Source organism: Microtus oregoni, unplaced genomic scaffold (assembly GCF_018167655.1).
Source record: "Microtus oregoni isolate MIOR12 unplaced genomic scaffold, Mior012 000003F_ref0000135, whole genome shotgun sequence".
Classification (NCBI taxonomy): domain Eukaryota; kingdom Metazoa; phylum Chordata; class Mammalia; order Rodentia; family Cricetidae; genus Microtus; species Microtus oregoni.
Genome location: NW_024543062.1, coordinates 4,034,452 through 4,048,739, shown reverse-complemented (window position 1 = coordinate 4,048,739; position 14,288 = coordinate 4,034,452). Strand labels below are relative to the sequence as shown.

Here is a 14,288-nt window from a genome sequence, read left to right as displayed (position 1 = left end):
GGCCTCTGCCAGCCACTCACAGTGTATGCTCGCCCCCTGCTGACAGCAGAAGGTTGTTATCTAGTTCTCAGAGTTTGAGGAATTCCACTGACCAAATTAAAATAGAAATGGTTAAGGTGATCTGAAATTCAGAATCAAGATCTGGGCTCATTTGCTCATAGAGAATGAAGTGTTTCTGATCATAGATCAGCAAAGGAACAATTAAATCTGCAGACAAAACCCTCATTTGTCCTATGATCCCTTAACCATGTGACATGATTTCCATGTCACTGACATGGGTGCCCTCCACAGTGGACCCCCCAACCTGCTTCTTCCACCTCCCCACTGGGTGCCCTTGCCAGTCAGCCCCTGCGATCATCCTTGGGCCCTGCTCTGTTGTCATACCTTTATTTTACCATGAAAAGGCCTATTTCCAGGAACCCTTCTTCCCTAGAAAGTGGCACAGAAGCTTGACTCTGCTTCCCTGCAGATCCACTAGGTGGCAGCACAGTCATAACTGCCACCAGTTATGACTCCACACTCCAGAACCTGCTGGCTGCTACACTGCCTGTCCCCACCAATGCCTCCTTCCCTGCAGGTGCCTGCCTTCTTCAGCTGGGACTTTAGAGGAGAGGCCTGCAGCCCACCTCACACCCACATACCGTCCCCATCCCCTTCACCTCCTTAGTAAAGGTGATGCCTTCCTGGTGACACAGGAGCCCTACTCAGGCTGCTTACAGACCCTTTTAGCCTCCTTTCACTGATTCATGCCATACCCTATCTTCTTGTAATACACAACCTTCTATATGCGTCTATATGTTTTTATCTCCCTGGTCTGGCCCCCATTACATGCTAAGCAAGTGCTTTACAGCTGAACCACACCCCAGCCTCTCATTGGAGTTGGAGAATTGTAGGCAGGTGCTCTACCACTGAGCCACACCCCAGCCCCTCACTGGGGGATTCTAGGCAGCCATCATCTCCTGCCTCTTCTCTCCATCACTCCCCTTCAAGAACTGCCATGCTTTGCAATTTACTGTAGTGGGGCAAAGGGTACTTTTGTTTTGGCTGTGTGTGTCTGTATGTATCTGTATTCATGCCAGAAGTCAACTTCTGAATATCCTGGCTATCTCAAGAAGAGGAAACCACAATTGAGAAAATGCTTTCTTTTTTTTTAAGTTTTTTGAGACAGGGTTTCTCTGTGGCTTTGGAGCCTGTCCTAGGACTAGCTCTGTAGACCAGGCTGGTCTCGAACTCACAGAGATCCACCTGCCTCTGCCTCCCGAGTGCTGGGATTAAAGGCGTGCGCCACCATCGCCCAGTGAGAAATGCTTTCTTAAGATCCAGTTGTAAACAGGCAAGCCTGTAGGACATTTTCTTAATCTGTGATTGATGTGGGAGGGCCAACCCATTATTGATGGGAACACCCTGGGCTGCTGGCCCTGGGTTCTGTATGAAAGCAGGCTGAGCAAGCCAGTAACTCCTCCATGGCCTCCATGTGTTAGCTCCTGCCTGCAGGTTCCCTTCAGATCTGAGTTCTGTCTCCGCCTCTCTCAACGGATGGTAATTCAGGATAAACCACATTAACCCTTCCTTCCCAAGTTTGGGTTACAATGCCTCATCACAGCAATAGTAACCCTAAGACAACATCAGAAGTCGTGCCTCACATGCTGCTTGCCTTGTTTTCTGAGGCAGGGTCGGGTCTCTTACTGGCCTAGCAGGTAAGCAAGGCTGGCTAATCAGAAGACCATGGGGGGGGGGGGGGGAGCGGTGGTGGCGCACGCCTTTAATCCCAGCACTCGGGAGGCAGAGGCAGGCGGATCTCTGTGAGTTCAAGACCAGCACAGGCTCCAAAACCACAGAGAAATCCTGTCTCGAAAAACCAAAAAAAAAAAAAAAAAAAAAAAAAAGGAGAAGAAGACCACGGGGATCCTGGTTTTTCACTTCCCTGGCACTGGGAATACAGATGTGTATCACCACACACAGCCCTCACATGGGTGCTGGGGATTGAACTTGGATCCTTGCAAGGACTTACCGTCTGAATCATTTCTCAAACCCCTCTTGGGTTTTTGATTGGTTTGTTTTCCTCTAGAGACAATTTTCTGTAGGCCAGGTTGTCCTAGAACTCACTGTGTAGCTGAGTCTTCCCTTGAAGTGCTAGGATTATAGATGAACTGAATTGTCTGTACTTAGCATGGTCTGACCTGTCTTCCAGCACTCTCAGCCGGTAATAAATGATACAAGTGCCAGCAAGCTTGATAGCCGGAGTTTGGTTCCCAGGACCCATATTATGAAAGGAGAGAACTGACTCTTGCAAGCTGTCCTCTTGACATGTCCTACATACATGTACTATGGCACATGTGTGTGGCTACATACATATACACATAAACAAAACTATTACTAAAAAACAAAACCAAACACTTGGAAGTTAGTGGCGCACACCTTTAATCCCAGCGCTTGGAAGGCAGAGGCAGGAAGATCTCTGTGAGTTCAAGGCCAGCCTGGTCTACAGACTGAGTTCTAGGACAGCCAGAACTACACAGCAAACAACCCTGTCTCAGGGGCAAGGCGGAGATTCGAGTCTACTTCTTGGTAAAAATGGACACAGCATTCCTAACTGCATGGTGTTGCAGACAGGAGTGCCTGGCAGAGAGCACTGAGGAGTTGTGACAGCACCGGTAGCCAGATGTCCTCTCACCCATCTGTGGCTTGCAGGTGCAGGAGGCACAGGAGACCCTAATGCCACAAGTGCTGGCCACACTAGAGGATGACTCCCAGACCACACGCCTGGTCTCCTGCCGCATCATTAGTGTGTTCCTCAAGAACTCAGGGGATACCATGGAACCAGAGAAATTCCTCAAGGTCTATCCTGGTAAGATACTGGAGGGGACAGGTGGGGGGTTGGGGTGGGAATGAGGGGGACAGAGCTACTTAGTAACTTCTTTTGTAGTCAGACTTAGAAAATACTTGTTTGATTCCTGACTGAGTGGGTGCTGGGTATCCATATACCACAGCGACAAATGAACCAGCCCTGACTAAGCAGCCCACACCAGAAGCAAGGAGAACCACTCTGGGCATTATTGGAGATGGTCCAGGCTCTGTAGCCCTATGTTGAGTGGGAGACTCTCCTCAGCAGGAATTGTGTCCAGATCCCCAGTAAGAAAAAAAAGGTATAGAATAAGACTTCTACCTTCTAAGTGCTAGAGAAAGCAGTCTACATGGAACCACGGGACAGCCTTACCACCTGTCTACAACCAGCCTGAGCACCAAGCAAATTATAGATAGAAAATGAGGATATCAGAGTCAGCAAGATCCCAGACGGTGGCCGGAAACGGGGGGAAGTCAGGGCATCCATAAAGAGCTGACAGGGACAGTGCTAAGCAGAACATTGGGCGCCATGGGAACAGATACACCCTGAGAAGAACAGTGTGAGGGAACAGTCAGCAGACAGAACAGCGGGTGTGGGAACGTGGAGGGAACCAGTGCAGAGATGATTGATTCTAACACAGCTTCCAAGAAATTGAAATGAGAACATTATAGTGATTGGATGGTCTTCAGGACAGGTAACACTATAGAGGGTTGAGGGACAAACCCTCTTATAGTTCTTATTTAAAGTGTTTAGTATGTCAAGAAGGTAAAATAATAACATCTTTTAGAAGCAAGTTAAGACCTGGCTGTTCCTGCACATTCCTCTTGTCCTAGCACTTGGGAGGCAGAGGCAGGGAGAATTACTATAAATCTTAGGCCAACCTGAACCACATAGAAAATTCCAAACCAGCCAGGTCTCTCTATACAATGAGCCCCTGCGTCAGAACAAGCAAGAAAGCTAGATGTGATGGCACACAACTGTGATCCTAGCACTTTGGAGGTAACGGCAAGAGATTCAAAAGTTTGAGGCCGCCGGGCGGTGGTGGCGCACGCCTTTAATCCCAGCACTTGGGAGGCAGAGGCAGGCGGATCTCTGTGAGTTCGAGACCAGCCTGGTCTACAAGAGCTAGTTCCAGGACAGGCACCAAAACCACAGAGAAACCCTGTCTCAAAAAAAAAAAAAAAAAGCAAAAAAAGTTTGAGGCCTACCTTAGCTACGTGAGCCCCCATCTCAAGAAAGCGAAACAAAGTCCTATACTAAGCATGGTGGGACACGCCTTTAATCCAGCAAGCAGATCTCTAGTTTGAGGCCAGCCTGGTCTACATAACAAGTTCGGAGACAGAAGCAAACAGATCTCTAAGTTTGAGGCCAGCCTGGTCTACATAGCAAGTTCTGGGCTTCTAAACATCTTGCAGCCAGAGCCCAGCTGTATCCCCCATGAGTTATTCCAGCAGGTCCCTGTCCTAATACTCCTGGCAGGAGGCCTTGCACTCTGTGTGTAGTGATCTTTTCATGCCTTCAGTAAGCCAGGGCTAGCCTGCTCATGAGCTTTCGGAGACAGGTAAGAGGCAACCTGCCTAGGCCGACATTCAGCTTTTATGCTACTTGCCCATTCTCCAGAAGGTTCGTGCTATAGAAGTAGGTTCCAGAAACTGTTTTTTGCCTCCTTTGGTTAATTGAGATAGGTTTAGCCCATAATGATTTAGAACTCCGTCTAGCCTAACTGGGCCTCAGACTTAGAACAGTCCTCCTGTCTCAGTTTACCAAGTGCTGGCATTGCAGCCCTGGCTCACATCTGGCTCCAGAGAGGTTGTTTTGTTTTGTTTTGTTTTTTTGTTTGTTTATTTGTTTTCCAGGTTATGGGTAAAAACCTAAGGATTTTTGTTCGTTGTTGTTTTTTTTTTTTTTTTCTTTTTCGAGACAGGGTTTCTCTGTGGCTTTGGAGCCTGTCCTGGAACTAGCTCTGTAGACCAAGCTGGTCTCGAACACGAGACAGGGTCTCTCTGTAGCTTTGGAGCCTGTCCCGGAACTAGCTCTTATAGACCAGGTTGGCCTTGAACTCTGCCTGCCTCTGCCTCCTGAGTGCTGAGGTTAAAGGTGTGGGCCACCACCCAGCTAAGCCTAAATTTAATGAAACTCTTACCCATTATTTTAAAAGTTTCTGCTTGTCAGGAAGAATAGATGTGTTTTGACAGCACACAGCCTGGCCAAGGAATTCCCGGAGATAAACCAAGGCTGGCACAATTGTCACCTTACTGGCCTCAGGCTCTTCAGCCCATAGCAGCCGCCAGTGTCTGGTGTGGCTGTTGGGACTGAACAGCTTCAGGACGGTGAGGCTCCATCTGTTGAAGATGCTTATTTCTGGAGAGTCCCTCTGCGGGGTGGGTTCTCGGGCAGGGTTAAAAGCCCTGCCATAAGTCTGCATGCCTGGCCTCTCTGACCTGTCTTCTCCCCTTAGAGCTCTTGAAGCGCCTAGATGATGTCTCCAATGACGTGAGGATGGCTGCTGCTTCTGCCTTGCTTACCTGGCTGAAGTGTGTGCAGAACTCTGATGGAAAATCTGCCTTTCAGAGCAGCGTTCAGTTCTTATACAGGGAGCTTCTGGTCCATCTGGATGACCCTGAAAGTGCCATCCAGGATACAGTCCTAGGTGAGCTCTCGAGGGCTTATGGAGCACAGCTGTCTCTGGGTTCTGCTACCCTGAGTTACTGAGCGAGAAATTAGTTGAGGCCAGGTGTGTGTGTGTGAGTGTATGCCTATGTGTATGTCTGTGTGTCACATGCAATGAAGGACCCATGGAGGCCAGAAGAGGGCATTGAACTCCCTTGAGTTTGAGTTACAGGTGATTATATAAGCTGCCATGAGACACTGAGAGTCAAATCCAGGTCCCCTGGGAGAGCAGCCAGTGACCTTAACTTCTGAGCCATCTCTCTAGCCCTCATGTTTTAAATATTTGTATTTATTTTGGGGGGGGGGCACATGTGCTCAGCATCATGTGCATGGAAGTCAGAGGACAACTTGCATTAGGTTGTTCTTGCCTTCCAGCATGTGGATTCCAGGGGTAGAACTCAAGATATCAGACTAGGCAGAGGTGGAGAATAGTAGAGGAAGAAACTCCAACACTGACCTCTGACCTCCATATGTGCACACATATATACTACACACATGCACACAGACAAAAAAAGAATAAAAATAGTAAGAATACCTTTACAAACAGCTTTGCATGGTACAGGACACTTTCTGGGCTGTGCTATTTTAAAAGGAAGGGTGGGAATAGCCATTGCAGGGGTGAGCGAAGACTGGCTATGCCACAGCCTCCTTTGGCTTCATTGGCTTAAGCAGATAAAAAGATGTGCTGTCAAGCATGGGGACCTGAGCTAAGTCCCTAGGACCCACATGGTAGAAGAGAACTGACACACAAAGGTTGCCCCTTGAGTTCCACATGCATGTACATGCATGCATGCGCATCTTTTTAGAGAAGGAAAAAAAGCAGACACTGTAGACTGTGATGCTGCCAAATAGCCACTATGCTGCTACATCCCAGGGGGCGTGAGACCTTACCCTCCACCCTCTGAACATTGTGCCCAAGGCTTCCGAAGGTGGTTTTCAGCCCCGTGGGATCCACCTAGCATCTCTAAAGAAAGCTGCCAGCTCTGTATAGCATGGTGTGGGTTCCCAGCCCTCTGCTGCTGGATTCAGGGCTCTATGGTCTTTTTTAGAAGTCCTCAAAGAAGGCAGTGTCCTGTTCCCAGATGTGCTCGTTCGAGAGACCGAGGCCGTCGTCCACAAACACCGCTCATCTGCCTACTGTGAGCAGCTGCTGCAGCACATGCAGGCCATGGCTGCTGCTCGGTGACCGTGTGCAGCAGCCACTGAAGGGCCCTAGCTCTCTGAAGGGCAGCACAGGTGGCCTGGAGACCTTGCACTTAGGGCGGCCATGTCTATAGCCCAGGCATCCTTGGGACCCACCAACCACCAGATGGTGCTTTGAGCAGCAGCATCTGTCTTTCCTAAGCAGGTTCTGGGATTTTGTAATATGCCTACTATACACAGAGGCCACAAAAAGCTACAATTAAAGTTAGATGGCCCCATCCTTGCCAGCTTCCCAGCTACCTGCTTGAATATGATGTTTTTAAGGTTCCCTCACAAGCTTGGCCTGCTTCCATGCCCACCAAGAATGTTCTTCATGTTGCAAGAAAGCCAAAGCAATTGTAAAGACAACCATCCACTTTCTTTGGGCCCTGTCCCATCATCCTAGGCTGAAGAGAATGCCCAGTCTTGACTCACTGATGAAGTTTCTCCTGATTTTTTTTGATTTGTTTGTTTTTCAGCACAGTTCCTCTATGTAGCCCTGGCTGTCCTGGAACTCACTTTGTAGACCAAGCTAATCTTGAACTCACAAGAGATCTGCCTGTCTATGCCTCCCGAGTGTTGGCATTAAAGCCGTGGGCCACCACCACCCTGCTGCTCCCAATTTTAAATACACTGGAGCTTGCAATGTGGGTGCACTGTCCTGGCATTTCTGTTTCTCAGTGTTAGTGATGCCCACAGATAAAGGATAGACTAGGAAACCAGACCTCATCCCTACCACTTGCTTATAGCAATCAGCAAGATAGTCATTCCCTCGTGTCTTTTCCACCAAGTGCCTAAAATATTTTTGAGTGGATCTTTATCAGCAGCCAGTATTTTTGTTAAGACAGTGGGGGTGGGGAGATTTCAACAAATTTTAACATTTCTGCTTTGCCGTTTGTGGAATTAAATTATTTATTATAGTTATTTTGTGTGGCCATCTGTGTGATTTGACTGGTTATACTACATTGTTGCAGACAGCTCCTGTCTCCATATATCAGCTTCAGGGTGACCCAGCCTGAGGGACACTGGCCATGTACTGCATGGGCTCCTCCGGTTCATCATTCACCACTGCCTGTGATGTGCATTCTGGCACAAGGTAGTTGAGTGCCCAGCAAGACCGGGCCAACACCAGTTAGCAAAGCACCCCAGCATGGCCCTGAGTGGGGCTGGGCATCCAAGTGGGTAAAGGTTGGTCTCAGAGTACCTGGCCCAGTGACTACAGCCTGAAGCTTCATTTCTGTCCATCTCCACTGTCCTTGCTGCCTGGAGCTCCATCACTCACCTGGAAACTGATCAGTGCTCTCTGCTGTTCCTTGAGGGATCTTAAAGTTCTTCCCACCCATCTGTCCCCAGGACAACAGAAACAGTGTCAGCATCACATGGACACTTGTTAGCAGTTTATGACAGACCCAGTCAGACCCACCTGAATTGTCATGAGCACCAAGCATTGTTTTAAGTGATTACTCACCTCTTAATGAATACATCCCATTATTTATTGGAGAGGGCACATGGGCTACAGTGTACATGTGGAAGTTTGACCTGAAGGAATTGAACTCAGACTGGCAGGGTTGGCAGCAAGCACCTCAACCCGCTGAGCCATCTTGTTGGCCCAAGCACCAGGCATTTTTTTTTTATTTGTTGTGTGTTACTAAGTATAGAACTCAGAACTTTACAGATATGTTTTATCACCGAGCTATGTCCCCAGCCCCTCACTTATTTAAGGCAGGGGCTTTACTGCTGAGGAATCTACAGTAAGTAGGCTTCTTGGACCTTCCTGTTCAGCTGTCACTGGGGCTCCAACTGCACACTGGGGCCATTGTGTATGAATTGCTCGTAGGGCGGGCATGCTTCCCATTGCTCCAGACACAATGGCTGGGTTCAGATCCTGGGAAGTGAGTCCCAGAGTGATTGGTTGGTCAGTAGTTCTGTTTAGCTGCTTTATCAATCTGAAGTTAAGAGTGGGCAATTGGGTGAGTATAGGTGGCCATACCTACCGTGGCACCACCCTCAGCAAGACAGAGCACTTTCGGGAGCCTGTTCCCTCTACCATAGATCTGGGGCAAGCGCTTTTATTCACTGAGCCATCTCACCAGCTGCCTTCTTTTGGAGGGAAGATGCTAAATTGGAAGAGACACCTCCCCGGGGTGGAGGTAGGAAAATGAGGACGAGAGCCCTCTTCCTTCTCCTACCATGCTCCCCCAACCTTTCCTTCTGAAAAATGGAAAGAAAGCCCTGAGTCAACCACAAGAACAAATGGGCTTATTTGGTTTGTTTTTGTTTTCTGAGACGGGTTTCTCTGTGTAAAGCTGACTGTCCTGGAACTCTGCAGACCAGGCCAACCTTGAACTCAGAGATCTACTACCTGTGCCCCTGTCTTCAAGTGCTTGGATTAAAGACCTTCACTAACAAATGGGCTTCTTAACATATCAGAGCCAATGAGATGACTCAGTGGGGAAAAGCACTACTCAAACAAGCCCAGTGGCCTGAGTTTGGTCCCCAGAAAACCCACATAAAGGTAAATGAGAACCCAGCTTCACAGGTAGTTTTCTGACCTCCACATATGCAGTGTACCATATGCCTACACACGTGGAAGACACACAGAAAGAATAAATAAAAAGTAAAAAGCTGGCAAGATGTCTCGGGTAAAGAAACTTGTCACCAAAACTGACAACCTGACTTCAATTCCTGGGACACACATGGTGGGGAAAGACTGACTCCTAAAGTTATCCTGTGACCTACCTCCTCCCACACTGACACGGGCATGTTCCCCCAACACACAAATAAATGCAATTTAATGTTTTAAAAAGGGAAAGAAAAAATGTCAGAGCCAGTAGCATTGTAAAATGCCTGTAATCCTGGCACTTGGACATGGAGGCTGGAGGATCAGGAGTTCAAGACCAGCTTCCTAGGACTTTGTCTTAAAGAATAAATAAAATAAAATTGAATCCAGGTCTGGATCAGAAAAGTAGATGGTGATTAATGACAGCCAAAAGCTGTCAGTGCTAAGAAAGAGGGGCTTGGGAGAAAAACTAAGTGACCCCTAGTGCCTAAAGCTGCAACAGCATGAGCAACAACAACAAAAATAAGTTACTGGAGCACAAGGCTGGGCGGTGGTGGCAGGCCTTTAATCCCAGCACTCAGGAGGCAGAGACAGGGAGATCTCTGTGAGTTCAAGGCCAGCCTGGTCTCCAAGAGCTGGTTCCAGGGCAGGCTCCAAAAGCTACAGAGAACCCTGTCTCGAAAAACAAAAAAGAGAGAGAGAAACCCAAAACTAAAAAAAGTAAACGGAAACAATCACTGCAGTAATGATTACAGCAAGAGCCTTATAAAGCCCCTAAAATGTGAGCAGGAGGGATTGTTTGCACAGTCTCAGTATCTCCCTTAGGATATGTATTAACCACAAAGGGAAGATAGTAACTTCTGAGTGGAGAACCTAGGCAGCACACTTCAGCAGTGCATTCACAGTGTAAAGCATGCTGACTCCATGTCCCCAGGGATCAGTTGCTGACATCACATCTATGGTATTTTGCCCAAAATGTCAAACAATCCAGTCAAACACTGGGCATTCTACAGTAGGGCCTTTGGGCTCTTCTAGCTGCGGAGAGGCTGGTCTAAGGACTATGGGAACTCAAGGAGACTTGAGAACTCAATGCAGCATGGATTTTGGAGTAACCTGCTGTACTGGCTGGTTTTGTGTGTCAACATGACTCAAGCTATAGAGTCATCAGAGAGGATGGAGTCTCAGTGAAGGAAATGCCTCAGTGAAATCCATCTGCAAGGCATTTTTTTCTTTTAGTGATCAATATAGGAGGGGCCTGCCCATGGTGGGTGGTGCCATCCCTGGGCTGAGTTCTATAAGAAGATGGGCTGAGCAAGCCATGGGAAGCAAGCCAGTAAGTAGCTCCCCTCCGTGGCCTCTGCATCAGCTCCTGCCTTCAGGATCCTTCCCTGTTTGAGTTCCTGTCCTGACTTCCTTCAGTGATGAACAACAGTGTTGAAGTATAAGCCAAATAAATCCTTTCCTCCCCAACTTGCCTTGGTCATGGTGTTTCATTGCAGCAGTAGAAACCTTAACTAAGATACCAGCACCAGGCTGGAGTGATGTCTCAGCAGTTAAGAGCACTGGCTGCTCTTTCAGAGGTCCTGAGTTCAATTTCCAGCACGCACATGGTGCCTCACAACCATCCGTAATGAGATCTGGTGATCTCTTCTAGCCTGCATGCATACACACAGGCAGTACACTGTATACATAATCAATAATTAAATCTTTTTTGTTGTTGTTGTTTTTGTTTCTCGAGACAGGGTTTCTCTGTGGCTTTGGAGCCTGTCCTGGAACTAGCTCTGTAGACCAGGCTGGTCTCGAACTCACAGAGATCCGCCTGCCTCTGCCTCCCGAGTGCTGGGATTAAAGGCGTGCGCCTCCATTGCCTGGCTAATTAAATCTTAAAAAAAAAAAAAGACCCCCTGCACCAAGGAAAGGTGTAAAACTGCTGCATGGGGCATGGTGGTACAGGCTTGTCATCCCAGGTTCTCAGGAGGCTGAAACAGGAGGATTCTAAAATATGAGTACGAGACTAGCCTGAGCAACTTAGTGAGACCTTTCCTCAAGAAAAAGAAAAGGAAGAGTACAGTTCCAAGGCAGAGCACTTGGGTTCAATCCCCAAAAGGGAAAAAAAAAAAAAAGCAGCCAGCTTTTTTCTAGATAGTGCCTGTAGCTCAGCTTGGGGACCTGAGTTCAGATTTCCAGCACCTGTTATGCCTGTGTCACAGACCCCCAAACAAGACCACCACAGAGCCACAATCTGATGCAAGCACACTGGGGTTTATTGATTACAGGTAGCTAACTTGGACTGTAATCCCTCACTCTGACACAGCGGGTGGGGGAGAACGACACCAAGGCTTCAGGGTAAGGGGATTTTAAAGGGAAAACCGCAAGCCAGAGTGGCACAGGCCAGGGTGGCACAAGCCTTGGCATTTCAGGATTGGGTAAAAGTACATAACTTTTGAATTTGTACGTTGGGGTATAGGAGAATTTCAAAACAGTGTCTGCAGACAAGAAATTTAAAGCACCTGTTAATCAGATACTTACAGGGACATGTGAAGCAAACAGATAAACAGATGTTGTTTGGATACCCTGGTGGGTCACTTTGACCAGGACTGGCACAGTTTCTTGGGAATGTTTATAACTTTGCTGGGCTGCATTCATCCCCCTAGTTAGGTCCTGTCTAAATTCTTTCTCAAAATGGAGTTTGTTCTGCTCCTTCACACCTGCATAAAAGCTACGGTAGCAATTCATCCTCCTCCCTTTAGCCCAGCACTGAGGGTGCTGAGGCAGAGTAAGAGACAGGAGGATCTCGGAGCTCTCTGACTAATCAGTCCAGGCAAATCTGTGAGCTCAAGATTTAGTGATAGACTGTGTCTCAAAAAGTAAAATGGAAGCCGGGCAGTGGTGGCGCACGCCTTTAATCCCAGCATTTGGGAAGCAGAGGCACTTCTTACAGTTGGGCCACCTGGTAGATTTACATTTCAATGGTTCCTGTGTAAATCAATTTCAAAGGCAACAGCAGGAGTCTAGACCCTCCTTTAGAAACCCCCCCCCTCAGACGCCTGAGGCCAAAAGATTGCAGTGGATTCAAGGTCAGTTGGAGCTACCCAGGCCTCGTTTCCGAAAAACCTAGAAGAAGGCTCAGCAGGTAAAGCACTTGCTGCCGAAGCTGATGGCCTGAGCTTTGATTGGAGGAGTACAATCAGTGGCTCCCTAGTTTCTATTCCAGATGACTCAATTTTTCCCTGCCAGGCCTCTCCACAGCTCAGTATCCAACCAGAGTCTCTTTGGGCCTCATCCTTGCAAGATGTCGGGACCTCCTTAGAGGTCACACCTAGGCATCAGCTGCTTGGGAAGCCTGTACCCGCTCTGAGAGCCTACTGGGAAGGACGCCCAATCCTCTGCAGAGGAGGACCCAGCTCTTGGCTCTTGGGCCAGAGCATCGTGCCAGTTGCTCTAGGCCCGAGCGTAAGAGAGCACAATTGCTTCAGCCCAGAGCTCTGCTTAATCCCTGGGGTGCCAGGCAGGCCCCGAGCCTCACCCTTCCTCAGTCTCAGGCCTATTTTGGGATGTTCTTCCGCCACTCCGCCTACTCCACATTCTGCAGCTTCTGAAATTTGCCTAAATCCTGCGTGGTTGCTCCCCTCCCCTCTCCACCTACTTTATCCCCTGCCTTCTCCACTTCTCTGGCCCAGGCTTTTGAGATAAGGGGATGTTTGCCTGGGATGTTTCTTCTTCCTCTTCACTGTGCTGATAGGGCGCACACTACTAGGTAGAAAAACAAAGTCTAGCAGAAGCCACAGATTCCGCTTGTGCTAAGGGAAAACAACGCGATGGACCGCACGTGATTACAGATGTCAGGTATGGTGCCAAATGCCTGAGATCCTCACACTGGAGAGAGTAGGGCAAGAGATCAGGAGCTCAAGGGCAGCCTCGGCTACATAAGATCCCATGTAAAATACAAGGGGGCCCAAAAAGTGCCCAGAAAGAGTTCCTTCTGAGTGGGGGGCTTAAGGTGACTTATTTTTGTTCCTTTCTTTCCCTTTCTTTCTTCTTTCTCTTCTTGAAAAATAGAATTTTAGGGGCTGGAGAGGTGGCTCAACATTTAAGAGCACTTGTTGCTCTTTCAGGGTACCTGGGTTCAATCCCCAGCTCCTACCTGTGACACACAACTATTCTTCTGACCTTCAAGGACTCCAAGCAGGCTGTCTGGGAGTGCACACACCGTGGCGCACGCGTGGAGGTCAGAGGACAACCTGCAGGAATTGGTTCCCTCTCGCCACTCTGTAGGTCCCAGGGGTGGAACTCAGGCTGCGAGGCTTAGAATCAATCCCTTTTACTGGCTGAGTCATCTTGCCAGCCCACCCTCTTTTGAGACAGGGTTTCCTCATTTTGCTAAATCTGACTTTGTACTCACAGCAATCCTCCTACCTCAAGCTCCTGAATGTTTTATTACAGCCCCGTACCACCCTGCCCGGCACTGGACCTGGCTCAAGGGGCAGATGGTGTATTACCTGTAGGGAGGGCAAAGGTCTTTTGGATCAAGGAGTGGAAGAAACTGGTTTTACTTGAATGCTGTGAAGAAGAGACCCAAAGAGAAGGGGACAAGGCAAGTCCAGGAATTCAAACCTGGAGGAGTCAAGTTGGGGATGCCAAGAAGATCAGAGTGGCTAGGGCTCACTTACAGCCAGCCAAGACTCAAAGACACTCACTTGTGGAGATCAGGGCCCAGGAGGTTGGTGGAGAGCCAGGAGCTGCCCTCAGGGATATGGCTGACCGGGTGCTAACCGTGCAGGGAGCTGAGGCACACCGGTTTGATAAGGTCCCAGGGCCTCTGGAAGGCTACTGCAGCAGCAGCTTGGTTAGTGAGAGTTCTGGTCGAGGGCTAGGCGAGGCCAGCTATCCTCCCAGAGCTTTGCTGAAAAGAGAAATGAGGAAGTGGGCAGGGTTGTCCTGTTTCTAGGATGCAAACCTTTTGTTGTTGTTGTAGCCTTATCAATTGTCTTTTTGACTTGTTTGTTGGGCCTGCGTGTTCATCTGTGTGCC

The 14,288-nt window shown here is 48.6% G+C and overlaps 1 protein-coding gene across 2 annotated transcripts in view; it reads left to right on the top strand.

Moving 5' to 3' along the window:
• Dnaaf5 (dynein axonemal assembly factor 5) overlaps nucleotides 1-7,639 on the top strand; it is a 39,403-nt gene extending 31,764 nt beyond the window's left edge. Inside the window, exons 11-13 of one of the 2 annotated variants that reach the window (XM_041648343.1) lie at nucleotides 2,692-2,848; nucleotides 5,304-5,495; nucleotides 6,565-7,639. In XM_041648343.1, the coding sequence (XP_041504277.1) occupies nucleotides 2,692-2,848; nucleotides 5,304-5,495; nucleotides 6,565-6,701 (486 nt within the window). In that variant the 3' untranslated portion in view covers nucleotides 6,702-7,639. The remainder of the gene's footprint in view (nucleotides 1-2,691; nucleotides 2,849-5,303; nucleotides 5,496-6,564) is intronic. The other variant, XM_041648345.1, reaches the window with a different exon arrangement.
• The last annotated feature ends 6,649 nt before the right edge of the window (nucleotides 7,640-14,288 follow it).